Source organism: Silurus aristotelis (genome assembly GCF_946808225.1).
Source record: "Silurus aristotelis genome assembly, chromosome: 12".
NCBI lineage: Eukaryota > Metazoa > Chordata > Actinopteri > Siluriformes > Siluridae > Silurus > Silurus aristotelis.
In genome coordinates this window covers 14978177-14995410 of record NC_139585.1, presented here as the reverse complement: position 1 = coordinate 14995410, position 17234 = coordinate 14978177, and the positions used below count along the sequence as shown (strand labels likewise).

At 39.6% G+C, this 17234-nt stretch overlaps 1 protein-coding gene across 16 annotated transcripts in view; it reads left to right on the top strand.

Moving 5' to 3' along the window:
- The first annotated feature begins 3220 nt into the window (after positions 1–3220).
- Positions 3221–17234, top strand: part of tcf7l2 (transcription factor 7 like 2) — a 74343-nt gene continuing 60329 nt past the window's right edge. For all 16 annotated transcript variants that reach the window (XM_083555967.1, XM_083555954.1, XM_083555955.1 and 13 more), the window contains exons 1-3: positions 3221–3733; positions 3908–3974; positions 4156–4280. In XM_083555967.1, the coding sequence (XP_083412093.1) occupies positions 3545–3733; positions 3908–3974; positions 4156–4280 (381 nt within the window). In that variant the 5' untranslated portion in view covers positions 3221–3544. The remainder of the gene's footprint in view (positions 3734–3907; positions 3975–4155; positions 4281–17234) is intronic.

The window sequence follows — 17234 nt, the reverse complement described above, 5'->3', positions numbered from 1 at the left end:
GAGAACATTAATCATATTTAAACAGTTTAGTCCTTCAGTGACAATGATCATTATGAAATCCAGGTCATGACAATTCAAGCTTGTACTTAGATATATAGCAAATATATGATATAAAATATATTAGTACATCTGAGCTGATGGTGTATTTATGTGATACTCTGAGGTCAACAGTTCATTCTCTGTCTTCTGTGTAAAGTAGACTTCATGCAATTGCAGTTTTTCAGACTGTGTAATTTGGCCTCTGTATTCCATATGACCACAGACAGTATGGGTCATGAATACTGACTTTCTCTCTCACACACACACACACACACACACACACACACACACACACACACACACACACACACACACACACACACACACACATGGTTAAGATGCACACTCAGGTGGCTGCATGTTTACTCTGCTGCTGGTCAACTCTCTGATTAATGACCATCACATCCACGTATGAAAAAGCAAACTGTTTGTTTTGGGAAAGGCACGCAGATCCTGCTGTGCCTCATATATTTCCCACTATGCAGCATTCGAGACACAGTAGGAGTGAGACACACAGGCTTGGCTGGACTTAATGTCTGGATAGGTGACTTGTGCTCAAATATAACCACATGTTTTATTTTAAACATGCTGCAATGTTGCGTAGGGTCTGATGGGGACCTTCAGTTTGTGGCTGTTCACCTGCTCTGATCAATATCCTGGTACAGACTCTGATAGCATTTCAGGCACAAATACCATGCATAGTACGGTGCAAATAAGTTTTTCGGTTAGTTTTATTTGAATGATTTTAGTCTTTTACATTTATTTATTCTTTTACTCTCAATATTTACTGCAAAGCAGAGCACTTTTATATAATTTAATTATCATCCTTTTCTTGCATTGGCTTAGAAAACGCATCATTAAAGAGATTTTTGCATACGCATATAAAGGTCTAATTATTTACTCTATTGTTGTCATATAGACACAAAATGCAACAAGCTATTAGGGCCACATAATTGTGAAGATTCAAGTCATTACTCACCGGATATAATTTATCTGAACTCTTTTGGAAAAAAAAAATGCTAAAATGGTTACCAGAGCCTCTCGCACAATGGGGAAATTTACAATTGATTACATGCGAAAAGGTTAAATGCCAAGTTCCACTTGTTAAAACCAGAAAAGTTTATGCTGTTTTATTTGTCCAGCTTAGAGGGAATCTGGCATAAATCATGCTGTTGTTACTATTAAACAACCTTCTAAAATGCACATATTGTTACCATGAAAACAAGCAGGAAGACCATTAGAGCCCAACAGAGCCCATAATATGCTAATTAAGAACAGAGCCATTTCAGGCCGTATGGGAACATGCAGGCATTGTGGGTAATTAACTCTTTCCACAAATTATTTTTGCCTCCCTTCTGCAAGAGAGCAGAAACTCTCAGTAGGTCTCGACCCCCCTGAGTGAATGTCTGAAAAGCTGATATTACACGTGTTATTGTCTGGAGTAAAAAGCCAACTAAAAAGGGAATTTAATTTCCACATGTTTGAGGACATAACTGAGACCTGAAATGTTTGATTTAAACTATGAATTAACCATCGATTTCTATTCAAATTTAGCGCCTTACATTATTTATTTGAGGTGCAGGATCTGACTATGCTTAGTATAATGTCTATTTTATTTTAATAAAATAATGAAAGTAAATAATGTTATACACAATCATTGTTTTATTCCCTCTACAGGTACATTGTGCTTCACAGTATGAAGGACTGTTCTGCTATAACTGCTGTATAGCATATTTATAACACAGTTAGGCTTAGACGCTGGTGTAGTCTAACCATTATGTAAACAAATGTATAGATTTTACAGCTTCATAAAATATTAAGTGTAGAAACAGTAAAGATGCGCTGCTTTAAATCACACAGACATTTAACACATTTTTATGCCCTCTGATGTCTGTTTGACCTTTTACTGTGTGCATGAATTGAATGGTTGATTTGGAGCATATTGGGCAAAGCTTCCAGCAACAAGAACTGGCTGAGTCTACGAAAAAAGGACGAATGCTGCGCTGGCATAAATGACTTGGGTGCGTCATATCCAAGACAGTGAGCTAAGAGAAAGGGCACAGTGTGTCAGCGATGAATTTATGAGATGAACAAATTAAATAATTAGTCATAAATATGTGTAATAGCTTAGTGATTAAAAAAAATTCCATTTATATAATTCATAGAATCATCTTTTTTTCCCCTCAAAAATATAGAAAATGTAAAAAAAAATAGATGCTATAAGAAACTGACCAAATGTTTACCTGCTATAGATTTATTTATTTATTAGAGCAAAGCCAGACAACAGACTGTAGTGTGTTGTTTCTTAATGGGTGGAGGTCAGCCTTCTACAACCAGGTGTGTGTGTGTGTTTGTGTTTGTGTGTGTGTGTATGTCGTACAACTTAAAATAAAAAACACTTCTGTGGGAGCTCAAAATGTAGGCCCATAGTAAACCACCTGAACATCCCCATGTAGCCCACATTAATAATAATAATAATAATAATAATAATAATAATAATAATAATAATGACTAATAATGAATAATTACTATTGTTGTAATTATTAATTTTCATAATTATTGCATTGTTGTTATTGTTGATATGTTTATTTATTCATTGAATACATATAATCTTTATTTCAATTGTCCATAATGTATTCCTACATGTAAACTGTTGTATACTGATATTTATGTATAATTGTTCGTTTTTTATTAATGAATTCATTATTTTTCATTTGACTTTTTTTTTTTTACCTTTAGTCCAAACATTTGACTTTGGAAAATGTAGGGAATACAGAAAACAAGAAAGCAGCATTGTGCACTTGAACCAGTACTGCCTTTAAAACACACACACACACACACACACACACACACACACACACACACACACACACACACACACACACAGAGTTTCCGCGTATCTGCGGCTCTTCCGGCTCCTCGTCATTCCAGCAGTAACGCAGGGCCGCTCTCTCTCTCTCTCTCTCTCTCTCTCTCTCTCTCTCTCTCTCTCTCTCTCTCTCTCTCGCTCTTGCTCTTCTCCACCAAAGCTCGCTTTTCCTTCCTCGCTTTTCAAACTGCTGTGTTCGTCTGCCGCTTTCCTCCAGCCTCCCCCCCACACCTCCCTACTTTTCCTGCCCCTCTCTATTTATGAAAACGTCACTTCAAGTCCCTCCCTGTTTGAATCTCATTAGTTCCTTGTGTGTTTCTCCCTGTCAATAATCCCGAATCCAGACTCTCTCTATTTCCATCCCTCTCTAGCTGTCAATCAGCGCCGCCTTTGAACTGAAAACCACTCCGACCAACTTCAACTCACTCAATCCGAGCGGCTCGGCTCCGTCTACGGCTTCTTTTTCTGCCAAGATTCCCCCCTTTCCTTTCCTTTTTTTTTTTTTTAGTTTTGTACTAATCGCCAGTCCTTGGGAAACGCCAGGGCAGACCCTAAACTCGAACTCGGATTCAGGATCACAAGAGATCAAGGGTTTAAAACTTTGTGTTTTGGCCCCCCAACACTGCTCGGGAGAAAATGCCGCAGCTGAACGGCGGTGGAGGGGACGATCTGGGTGCGAACGATGAAATGATTTCCTTCAAAGACGAAGGAGAACAGGAGGAGAAAATTTCAGAGAACTCCTCTGCAGAAAGGGATTTAGCAGATGTCAAGTCTTCGCTCGTAAACGAGTCAGAAACGAATCAAAACAGCTCGTCGGATTCGGAGGTAAGTGACAGAACCATCGCGGATCACTTGTCCGACACTTTACTTGCACTTTTTTGTGTGTAAAGCGCGAAACTTTGTGTTCGTTGTGTATCACCGCGTTGATTGTAAACCAGCAAAGCTAACCGTTCTGCCATTGTGCTGTGTTGAACGCTCGCCGTGTCGCTGCATTTGAAGGCGGAAAGACGGCCTCCGCCTAGAGCCGAAACTTTCAGAGACAAAACAAGAGAAAGTTTAGAGGAGGGTGAGTCGCTCTTTTCTCTAAATGAGTCTGTGTTGCTGTATATTTTTTTAGCCCCCTTTCCCCCTGCACACACCACCACCATAACCATATCGCCTTGTTTAGAATAGGCTTAATGTTTTTATTTTTTTTATCCCCCTGACGCTCCCTAAGAAAGTTTTCTTCTTTTCCCCCGCCATGTTAGCTGCGAAAAGGCAAGATGGAGGGCTGTTCAAGAGCCCCCCGTACCCGGGCTATCCATTTATAATGATCCCCGACCTGACCAGCCCCTACCTCTCCAACGGATCTCTCTCACCGACGGCGCGCACAGTAAGTGCCTTTTTTCTTTTCCTTTTTATTTTTAAATCAAAAAACCCACAAAACGTCCACTTTGCTCTACACACGAGTGAAACACACTTTAACCGCACAGATGTAAAGGCAGAACAGAAGCCTGGTCCTGCTCAGGATTCTTAACGGAGATATTTAGACTAAGAAGTTTGGCAACTTGTCCATGATGTGATCCTGCTACTGTACAGCGGCACAGTACTGCCAATGTTCAAGCTAAAGCTAACGCGCTGCAGCCGTGCTGCTCTACCGTACACACACACACACACACACACACACACACACACACATTCTCTTACACTGACATACATCTACTTAGATGATTGTTTAAAAAAATCACTATATTAGACTTATAAAATTGTGTGTGTGTGTGTGTGTGTGTGTGTGTGGGAATGATTAAATGCTGCCGTGCAACTGAATTTGGAATTGGATTTTTTATCAGCCACGTGCACAATAAGACCACCTCCAAAATTCACCCAGAATTATTATTATTATTATTATTATTATTATTATTATTATTATTATTATTATTATTATTATTATTGTTGTTATTATTGTTATTATTGTTATTGGCTCTTCTGGTGAGCAGTGGAAGCAGTGGTGAAAGTCATCATGTATGCACATTCTAAACACGAGCCAAGGGAAATAGAAGCACTTAATGAAAACATTTGAAGTGAGTAAGCATTAGCATAAAATATGCACAGCACATAAAACATTTATGTTTGTATTGACAGCAATTTGCACAAAGTGATCGACCTCCTGTGATAAAACAATTCGTTTCGAATATTCAGGTATTTGCACGCTGCGTTTTTTAAGGCATTGTGTGTGTGTGTGTGTAAATGAAATGTGTATTACAATTATTAATAATAATGTTTTAATATAATTATACTTATTATATAGTAATTAAAAATATATATTTTCCCAGTTTATTTCCTCATCCCAGAGGATATTGCGGCTGCGGTGTTTAGTTTATCCCCAGCTGATATTTATTTTATGTTTTAAATCATGCCATGTTTTATAGTTTACACAGAACCTGAATATTATGCATTTGGATGAATGTACAATAGAATATTAGCTAGGATTTATTAGTGTTTAGTTTGAAAATAAAAAAAATGTCATTTGCATTTAAGGTGAAAAAAATTATGATTGAGGGAAAAAATATATACGCAAATCTGTGACGCGTTTATGGTGTTTTAAACGTTGTGTGGTAAATATTTTAATGAGGTGTGTGTGTGTGTGTGTGTGTGTGTGTTTTACTGCATAGCCACTGCCATCATGCTTCACAAAAGCTACATCTTTGCTGAATATTGTTTTCATATCACGGTGTCTTCTTTCCACCGTTCTTGTACTCACAGAACTCGTCAGGAGTGTAATAGCAATCCGCTGACAGGGGACATGCACTTTCGTTTATGCAGAAACATACACACACACACACACACACACACACACACACACACACACACACACACACACACACACACATGCACATAGAACAAATACAAAATAAGTTTAAGGTTACTTATAAATATGAATATATATATATATATATATATATATATATATATATATATATATATATATATATATGTATATGTATATATATATATATATATATATATATATATATATATATATATATATATATATATATATATATATAAAATATATTTATATTGTGCATAAAGAAATGGATGAGCTTTATGTGCAGTTTTTTTTTGGCTGAAGTGTCTGGTGTTTGTAGAGGTGGTGGTTAGAGAGTTGCTGCATATAGAGAGGCTGATGCTGTTGAAGACGAGGACGATAATGTCCTAAAGGTTCCCGTGAGATCTTTATCTCTAATAAAACTAAGACTTGCAGTGTCTTTTTAACAGTATATTCTTTTATTTCCTGTACATTATAAGATATATAATTATCCATTTTACCTGTATTCTTATATAGTAAATTCAGTCTTAAAAAAATAGTGTTTTGCTTATAGTGTTTGATGAAATATAATGTATAGATTAGTGACTGTAATTAGTCTAAGATTGTTAGTGCATCAGTTTTACATTCTCTCTGTATTTGTCACTCTCGCTCTGTTTCCCTCTTTCTCCTTTGCTCTGTGAGCTTCACTACCTGTGTGTACCCTGGGCATCCTACCCGCACCACTTTGAAGTTAAAAGCTGTTGTATTCACAAACGCATTACTTAAGTCTAGTATAAATAATTCACCTGAGCATCGATTAGCTGTCTTTCTGTTTAAAAAACACACAGAGCTGAACCCTGCTAACAGGCTGTGATGGCGTTAAACCTTTATTACAGAACGTTTTTTCAGCGCGGCCGTTGCTGAGCTCTTGTCATGCCGCACATCTCTGCGGGTTTACCCCATGCTTTTTTATGTTTTGTTTTGTTTAGTTCTTTTTTCTTTTTTTTTTTTGTTTTCTTGCATGCAGCATTGTTTTGGTTCCAATTGCCAATCAGCCTATTACTTGGACCTCTGTTTAAGGTTAGGGCAAATTTACAGCTCTGATGGATGATGTAATGCGCTAGTGAGAGTCAGCTGTGTGCAAGGCTGCAGCGTTGAGTTTTATATTTGAAATATGACAATCTTTCGAATATTCGAATACCTTGCCTGTGTCAGCTGATTCTTCCTCAGCAGACTTGTGCAATAGTGATGAAATGTCTGTTCCTGGGCTTGTGTTTGAGTGTGTGTGTGTGTGAGTGCGGAAAAGGGGGAGGAGGACTTGAATTAGTCTGACCTCGGAGGGCCATAATAACGGGAAGTTTGTTTTTCCAACAAGCCTGGCCTCAAAATCTCTATGTTGATTAGGTGGCGTTTTGAAATTTGACATGACGCTACATGGCCAGTTTGAGTGCTCTGTCTCTCAGTGCTGATCTGCTCGAGTAGCCCGTCAGCCCTCGTGGCTTGAGCCGGTCAGAGGTATGCATATGTATGGCTGTGGCCTCTACGAGTGTGTGTATGTGTGTTTTGTGGTTTTAAAGACAGTTGGTAATGCAGGCTGCTGTAGGGGGACATTTCACCTCAGCGGGTCTACGTGAAGAGGCAGGCAGAGGCCGACTCGAGGCACTGTGCAGACCTGGGGCTTTATGCCTGTAAATCCTCTGGGTTTATTTACTGCCTCTGCGACTTATGAATGTTAAGATATTTGACGCCACCCCTGGCCCCATAATTCCTCAGGCCTGCAGACCTTTGGCAAGAGTTTCCGGTTTCAATGTATAATTATGTGCCGTAAAAAAAAAAAAGAGAGAGCCAGAAATAAAATAAGGGAAAAACCTGCAACAGCCAGTGTCCTCTGCTCCATTTATGAGTAAAGAAAAAGATGTTTTTTGAAATTCCACGGCAAGCCTAACATGCGGATTGATTTCACAATCTGCCTTTTTTTCTTTTTCCATTTTCCACCTTTGTTGCTTTTTATTATGTAGTGGTTCGCTCTCAATCTGTCATTTTAAATAATAAATAAATAAATAATAAAATAATAATAATAATAATAATAATAATAATAATAATAATAGTAGTAGTATAACAATTATAACAATATAATTCTTGCATATTATATTTTCAACATTTATATATTGCATTTTAATTTCTTTCATTTTAGAGTAAGCAATTTCTGTGCTTTAAGGAATTTAATATGGTATTAAAAACAGCATTTGTGTAAGCGAGTTCTTTGTGCGACAATGGATGAACACATTTTAATAAACCCTGACACTATCTTTCTAACCATTTTATTAATACCTAGCCCATAATGCCATATCTCATGGATTATGTGTGTTGTGCTGCCACATTGAATAGCTTGTCATGTGAAGGGCAGAAGATAGTTTAATGCGGATTTAGGGGGATAGACTCCTACCTTATCAAATTGGTTTTACATGTTGATGTCTCCTAATTGCTGTCCACGGGGGGTTCAGCGAGCGACGCGGACGGCTTTTTTGTCCTGCTCTCCGCAAAACACACTCTCGGTTTATTTAGAAGGTTGCCGTCCTTTTGTTTTGCAAATCACTTTTGTTTATAAAGAATGGTAGAAGCAAAGTCTGTGTTCTTGTCTCCCCCTCTTTTCTTCTCCTCCTCCTGGTCTCTCGACCCACGCAAGACAGAAACGATGTGCTATTTTGCTCGAGCTTGATAAACAGCAATGAAAAAAGTGCAATCTGTTTTGGATTTGAGGGAGTTAAGTCGTGGAGCAAAGTTTGGCAGCATTAAGCTGAAATTGGGGCCTGCGAGACATTAGTGGCACACAGCACATTCTCAGGCCTTAATTAGTCCAAACTGTAATTGTTCATGGTCTGCCAATAGAAGTAATGTGCAGGAAAAGTGGAGTTGCACTAAATCGGCCTACGTTTTTTTTTTTTTTTTTTAAACAATAAATCACTCGCATATTTGTGCTGTGATTCAGATGGAGTCTCGACCTCTCCCATCTCGACATGTGGTAAATTGTAAAGTCAATGAATCGCAGATGTAGGGGAGCGAGCGAGCGAGTGCGTGGACAAGAGAGCGAGAGAGAGTACAGTACGGTTTTGTTAGCGCCTGGTGAATGAATGGAAAAGATTAGTCCTGTAAATATTTGTAGAGGTTTTTTTTTTTTTGTGTGTGTGTTCACTTGTTTAGTTATCTTATGGTGATTTTGGTGGACTGCATCTTTTGTGTAGAAAGTGATCTACATTTAGGTTTGTTAAATAGTACAATCGTATATATATAAATAGTATAGTACAATCTAAAGCCTTAAAGCAGTATTAAGAAGAGTGTAACGTGTAAGTCATAAACTGTGTATTGTAATTAAATGTTTTTTTTTTAAATAGAAAAATGTTCAATTCATAAATAATATTTTGTGTTATATATCTAAAGTGTGTGTTCGTGAAGCAGTGAGTGATATCCTGCGCCTGATAAATGCGTAGCTGTAGCTGTTGTAAATTTGAGGTCTCATGGAGCAGCATTGCCTTAGCAGCTGTGTGTCGCTGACCCAGCCCCCTCCTGTCCACCATTCATTTCCATAAAGTTCAGCACAAAGATTGCACTGTACATCTGGAATGCAACTTTTGTCATCTGGTAAATATAGTTCTCCTGCTGGCCCACACTGTGCGGGGCTCCCAAAACATGGAAATCATATTATTCTCTCTCTCTCTCTCTCTCTCTCTCTCTCTCTCTCTCTCTCTCTCTCTCTCTCTCTCTCTCTCTCTCTCTGTCTGTCTGTGTCTCACATGTGCATGTGCACAGTTCAGTTCACACACAGCTCCCATGCTGATTTGATCATGTGCAAATTTGTTTTGTGTTAAAACTGCAGCAGCAGCAGCAGAATATAAAGAACATGTTTTTTTTTTAATACAGTTGAATGTTTTCTGTAAAATTCTTGATTTGACACTGATTATTGAGATTCAGGGATTTGAAGGGATTTTAGAAATAATTTATTTAATGAAGAACTTTGTTGGTAAAATTTGTAATCCGTCCTAATATGATACATCATTGGCTGATAAATAAATGATATGGCGATCAGAGAAAGATAAATCAGTTATAAATTAACTCATATATTAATATTCTCCATTACAGTCTGATGTTTGGCCACGTAAGATAATATATGACTAATACTGCTGTGTTTGTAATATCTTGTAAGCTCAGGCTGCAGCAGTGAATCATTTCAGATGAATCTGTTTGAGGTGGTTAGTGCGTGCAGCATTGGTGTGGAGGGGGCAGGGAGGCTGAGAAAAAGCAGGAAAGCCAGTGGCCGGGATGCCCGCTGTGGAGCGCCGAGGGTGGATGATGGGGAAGAAGACGCACAAAGGATGCCTGAATAGGGTGCATAATTGCTGCTAATGCTGGGGCAATGAGAGTGGCCACAGTTCCTGGTTAGATGTCCAAACAATAGAGCCTCGAGGCTTTGCATTTATCAGCGTTAAAAAAGAGAGAAAAAACACAGCAGGGCCGAGAAAAGGCGGGCAGGGAGGTGACAAGTTTATGGCCTTGTTTGATGGAGATGCCATGTGTGTGGCTTTTCTTCTCTTTTAGCGAATCGGCCCGTTCACCGCGTTTATTAGCTCCTCCTGACCCGAGCCTCGTCATCAGAACGACTGCTCAGAGTGAAGTGACTCTGGAATTCAGCGGTGCCGAGCTTTTTGTTTGAATTGGAGCACTCTTGGCCAAAGTGCACACACACGCAGTGACATGATTCCTGTTAGAAAGGATTCCCCCTTTAACTTCCTTATGACAAATGATAGAGTGACCAAGTGTGTACTTTGTGTTTCTGTATATTATGTATGTGGGCGTGCATACTGATGAGTTCACTGTCCTTTTATTACGAACACGGCAAAGATAATGCCATTCAGTACTAAAGGTCAGAACACACCTTTAAGAATAAGTGTAATTTAAATTATATTTTAAGCTCAAATATTTTAATTGTGCTGCCATTTCTTTATTTCAGTTCATATAATATACAAAAATTATATTTATATAAATTAAAAGTGGTGATTATGTATTATATATATATATATATGAATCTATTTGTGTAGTTTCTGTGTGATCTGATTTTGTTGACTACTTAGGCCTGTTTATTATGTGATATGTTTCTCTCTAATAAGAGATTTTAGCTAATTCAGGATGAGTGGACAAGTTCAGTGTTTCAGATTGCAAAATGTGATACTGAGGACTTTCTATTGTGGAAGGTAAATTGTATTTGCTCCAATTATCAGCACTAATTCCTGAAGATACTTTGGGAGCATTTTGTATTGCTGCAACACAAATGACAAAAATAATCGATGATAACACTCATGCTGTGTATTTGTAATCTTCTAATTAAACTTTTAATTGCTGGCAGTTTAGCTCAGAGGAAGGTCCTAATAGTGTGAATGTATATACAAATGTGTTTCAACACCCCCCACCCCACACCCCCTTATTTTTGTGTCCCTTTTTTGAGCTAATTCTTTAACTGCATCTATTCAAGGAAGTGCATTTATCATTTAATTGATTGGTTGAAAAATGTTAACGTGATTTATATATGTTAAATGTTTTTATTTATTTATTTATTTATTTTATTTATTTTTATACACAAACGACTCCCTGGTGCAGTTGGTCATTCAGTCACAGATAATGCATTTATAAGCACTGGTATTCCTAAATTATAAGCATGAAATGGGTGCTCAGCTGCAGTCTTAGAGATAGCGTTGATATATTCAGTAATTTCAGTGCGTTGTACAATATAGATTACATTTTATATGATTAGCACTTTACATTTGTATCTTCTTTGTACTCATGTTTTGTTATTTATTTACACTATGTACCACAAAATATAGAAGAATTGCAGGGATAAACACAATTCCAAAAATGTAGAGAATTCTTAAACTTTCTATGTTAAATATCCCTGACATTTTTATGTTGGATTTTCAATTACGTTCCAGCCGAGGACAATTGAATGGATGTGAATCAGTGGTCGGCCAGCCGGCCCGAGGGTACGGAGAATGCGCTAGACATTAGGTTGCGTTCAGTGATGTGGAGTGAGATTATAATGATGCGCTCTCATCTCGAGGGTGTGAGACTCGTCACAATGACAGAAAAGGTGTGTAAACCTGCGGCTCTTTGCGTTTAACAGAGATGATGAGCATCTGTCACTGATAGTAAATAGTGATCGGTTTCCGCTGCCTATCTGACAGAGGGAAAAGATTGAGCGATGAGACAGGAGTGATTTATAAGGAAAGAGGGCCTAATCCTGACCTGGGGCTGTTGGCTTTGGACGCTGGACAGATTTAGACACGCCACCCTAAGTCACGTGACCTTGGCAGGGTTTCGATCATCAGTGTGGCCTTTAGAACGCAGCTTTTCTTTATCTGCAGCTTTACTGCTCCTCTATCTTTATGAGCCGTCACACTTTGCATTTTTCAAATATCAGTGTAGATAAATCGCCTGCTTTGTCATAACGAGAGGCGTCGAGTGGCCGGATTTAAGTTTGGACGATAAGTTCCAGGTTTCCAGCTCATAGCAAGCTAAAAGGTTGAACATATACAGTAGCTTGTGGACTTCTTGTATGATCAAGATGTTAGAACATGTTGACACAAAGGTGTGCTTTTGTTCAGTGTTGATGATCCTCAGTTGACTTTTCTGCTCAGTCCCAGGCCCGGTACCACTGAGAGCAGATGTTTGGTAGTGTGTGTGCTGTGGAATTCAGAGCTGTTTAAACAGTGGGCTGTCTCAGCACAGGCCTGAATGGCTGCAGGGAAGGAAGTTCTCAGTGTTTACATAGCTCAATTGTCCTGCGGGCCTCACAGTGTCTAATGCACTACTGTTCAAACACTCAAGAGTGTAGAGTTGACCCTTACTGCAGTTTAGCCACAAGCCCTGTGTGTGTGTGTGTGTGTGTGTGTGTGTGTGTGTGTGTTTGTGAGTGCGCTTGTCTTTGTATGTGCACAGGCTTGCATTTGTTTGTGCAGGTTTGTCTTTGTTTTTTGGCTGGGCTGAAAGTTGCATAGTCAGGCTCTATAGTTGCAGGCTCCATTTACTCCTCAGGATGGTGTTTGCCAGAGCCTAGTGGTTCATCTGATTGATATTGAAGTACAGCTAAGCTCAATTCATCTCACTAAGCAAAGCAACGGAGGCTATGTAAAAACAGAGCAAGGAAGAGACAGATAGAAGTCTCTTTTGCTCCACCAAGAACTGTGCCCACTGGAGTGGTAGACATTGACATACAGGGGGAATCAACTAATTGTTGTTTGAATGACCTGTTGTGATCCAATGACAAATCGCCTCTACTCCTGCCAGTGGAGCGGAAAATGTAGGCTGGATTGGCATGATGTTAGCAAGTGTGTAAACCGTGCTTCAACAAGATGGATAAACGCAATTATTGGGCAGACCTGGAAAGGGAAAATCTATTTAAAGCTTGTAACGCTAAGCAGGGGCCGTGGTTAATTCATTTGGCCAATTTGCGGGTGATGTATGAGTGTCGGAGCACATTAGTCAGGAGTGTGCTAAAGCCTGGTTGGTTATAAATGTCTGTATGTATGTGTCAGACAAATGAGGGAGTAGGGTTGTGTTGTTAGAGCGCTGGCTTTTTCTGGACCTGGGCCCCCCCTTCCCTCCTATTCTGCTATCACAACGTCTGCCATTTCAGTGGATTATACAAATGGACCCAGGGCGCTAAAGTGACAAAAAGATACACTGAGTGCAGGAAACGGCATCGTGCAAATGAGGCAGCGAGGGGAAAAGTATTCCTTGTGGGCTGCCCATTGAACGGCCTTTCGACAGATTCACTTTGCTACCTAAACTTTCACACACTCATTATTCTCATCTAAGTAACACATTTTATGCGCTGATGAGTTTAAATTGAAAGAAGAAAGCAGGCCAAGGAGAGATTTTGTAGTGACGGCAACCTAGGAACATTTTATGTGAATCTTCTACAGTTTATGGTAAAGTTGCAGTTGCTGCATGCTGCTCATTACTGCAGGACTGCAAGGTTCATGCTGTGTGCAATTGCTTCTTGCTGGAAAACATCACTTTCATACTCTCATTTATCTCACTCTCCTATTATTTAGATATTCAGAGAATGCACATGCTTATTTTTTTACATTTATATAAATAAAACTTTATTCTAAAATCTTTTTGGAGTTTTTAAAATAAAAAGTGTAATCTAATTTTTTAATGACATGCTGTGCTGCTCCGTCTTCCGAACCACGGTTTTATCAGTTGTGTTCAGTGTGTTTTGAACATGTAATGACTTGTGGGGGAAAAACCACATGACAGTTACACAAGTTGAGCAGTATGCAAACTCAAGGGGTACAGCACAGGGAAGCAAAAAGGAAGAGGTGTTACTTTTCAGCTTATGGACACAGGTTTGGCCACTGGTTTCTCAAAGAGTGGAAACAAAACCGTAGCTGGTTATTTCATCACCCAGCATTACATGCATGCTTAAGGTATAAGGCAAGGAAAGTTTAAGCCATTGTTTTCTATGGCCCATGGATAGAAAGACTTCTGAGATGGAGAACAAGCTAGGTTTGACTCTTGTCACTTAACTGTATACTTCTCTGGTAGTAAAGAAAAGAAACAAGAGCTGGCTTGGGCAGCTGGCCAAGCAGCCTGCTCATAGTTGCTGTGTGGCCCACAGCCTCAAATGCTTACCTCTGGGGTTTGCGTCTAAGAGGACAGAAAGATCTCTCTGCTCGAGTGTTGCTTTTTGTGGTCACTTAATACTACTTTAGTGTGAACAGACATGATGCTGATGAAAACCACAAACATTCCTTATGACTGCATTCTCAACATTGAGATTCCTAAAGATTTCTCTACAGAAACACACAGACCTCCCAAAGATCTTGGACTATTTTCAGAGACTTTTCGTTTCAATGACCAAATGGATTTGAGAGCAATTTCCGTTTCCAATTTCCGTTTTTTCCCTGCTTCTGGCTTTCCACAGGAAGTAGCTTTTTATCCCATTCGCAAATACCAGGAACTTTGTGCTGAACCAGACATTACCAAACAATATTCCTGATCTTCATCTTGAAGTTATTTGGAAGCCAGACTCTACTTCTCTGGAGGTTTTGTAGTTGGAATAATATCTCCTTTCATTTTTATTTCACATACTTTGGTAAAAGACAACTGCTGAGTGGAATTCCTTGCCCAACACAGACAGACCATGGACTTTCCTGTATGCTTCTCAGATCAGTTTACGGTGATCAACATGCCTCTTCACACAAGTGTTTCCATTTAAGAGATGGCTGGCAGTCGTATTAGAGCCAAATAAAGGGCAAATGTTTTAACTCGCCATTCTATATGGATTCAAAAATAAGGTCTTAAAATATTTTCACTTGCAGGGACAAAGTTGTAGTCCTCATGACCCTACAGCCTGTATATGATAAAAGACAATAGCAGCCAATTCAGCTCTTGAAGAAAAGAAAATGGCCATGTTGGGTTTTATTAAAGGATAGGAGTTAGTGTAGTGCTGCATCGTTACATGTCTTCTGATGGTTAGGGCAGATTTATTGCTCTGCAGCAAGGCTGAGGAGATGCTTGCCACAGTGGCATGAGGTTTATCCTCTCATGAAACATGATACCCAGGGGCTTGGCCAGAACATGCTCCAATCAGAGTTTCATTAACACCAAGCAACATAACAGGTGACCATTCAGACATAAATGTATGCCAGAGAAGACAGACTCCAAGTATTTTTATTGCCGTTATTTTGGAAGGCATTCAGATGAGCACTGACATGTATGACCACGCTGGTTAAACATTGGAGTCAAAGTTGTTGTCAGCAGCAGAGGTGTTGTTTCGATGCTGGCACTTATTGTTTGTGCTGTTCAGATCGTGCCACTGAGTGAATTTATGTTGAGGGCTTGATAGGGAAGTTGTATATTTTAGCTCTCTTGGAGCTGTGGTCTGAGATGCAGGAACAAATGACCACTAATTGTTGGCCGAACCCAGTGGCAAAGGGAGTGGTGGAGGATGACTGGAACTTTGGCAACAGAAGGCTAAAGACTTAAACTTGCTCCTGGGTTTTCAAGGAAAATGTGGATTCCTGGGATGCTCCCGAAAGAAAAACCACAGTGCCGAAGAAAAGCCATAAACTAAACACGTTCCCTCTTTTTAAGAAAAGAACATCTTTGTCACTTCTCATTTTCACTTGATATGTGGTTTACCACACTGAGTTGCTCTGAATGGCTCAGTCAGATTCAGGCCTTTTTGGGGGGGTAAAAATGGTGTACTTTTGTTTTCTTTATTTTTTAATTCTTTATTCTTTATTTGAAACAGAGCCTAGTCTGTTCTTCTACTTCTTCACGCCTTCTTGATTTCTGTCACAGATGCTGGTTAAGGGGGCACATCTGCTTTCACGAGGCTGTCAAGCAAATCCTTTTCTGTAACATTGTTGTGTTGGCTAGAATTTAGCCAAAAATCACCGGTAATGAATCAATTGGACGTCCAGTCACTGGGAATTGGCCTGTTTGCCATCTGTCTGGTGGGATTACTGTTTCTGTGTAATTAAAAGTGCGACCCTGTGCTTGGGCTCAGAAGAGAGAAGATGAGGCATGGGGCTAGGTTGTGCGATCCCATTACACTAGGGGAAGGAGGGGGTTAGGGGTGAGAGGAAGTGCTTCAGTGCAGAACTAAAGATAGCATGTGTAACAGAGTGCAGCAAAACTGGCACTCTCCTGTACATGGATGTGTATGCATGGTAAAACCCACTGGCTTATTTAGCATGAGTTTAGTTGGAACAGAGCAGACATCCAAAGTCCAAGTGATCCCTGTGTGCAGCCTGTGTATCCAAAAGGGTGTGGAGAGGCAGGGGGTGAGGGCTCCTGCTTTATCTCTCGATTTCACGTGAACCGTTGTTTTGACTCGTGAGCCACAGCTACCCTTGGACACTTTCCAGAGGCAAGAAGCCTGCGTTTTTTCAGGAGCTCTTCAGAACCTCAGTGAAAGGCCCTGGTCATCTGGAATCGGATTTCAGATCTTGTTGCTCCTACAAAGGAGAGCCATTAACGGCAAGAATGTGCGAACTAATGAATGTGCTTGTTGGTTTGAGTTTGTAATCATTATACAGTTCCTTCCCATTTCTCTTACTCTCACTACTGCCCTCTCTGTCTGTGTTTCTCTCCATCATCTGTCATTTTTCTGACACACAAACAGGATGTGGAGCTTAAAAAAACATTAGAAACATAACCAGTAATGGTTGGATGGCGTTAGCCAACACTTCCGTCAAGAGGAAGCGTGGCATTTAGAAAAGAAAACACACAAACAAAAATAGTGGTTTTAATTAGCATGGCTGATTATGATATGTGGTTACCCAGGCATGACTGAGGTGGCACTATCTTTGGGCTTGGGGCCAAGCTCTTGGGAAATTTCAGGCTGTCCAAACAAGAAACCTAGCTTTAGCTCTCCACTTTCTCCCTCCTTCATTTCCTCTATGATGGTGTCCATCTTTCCACAGCAGGTAGCATTAACTTGAGGACCAAAATTCTAGACAGAACCTCTTCATCCCC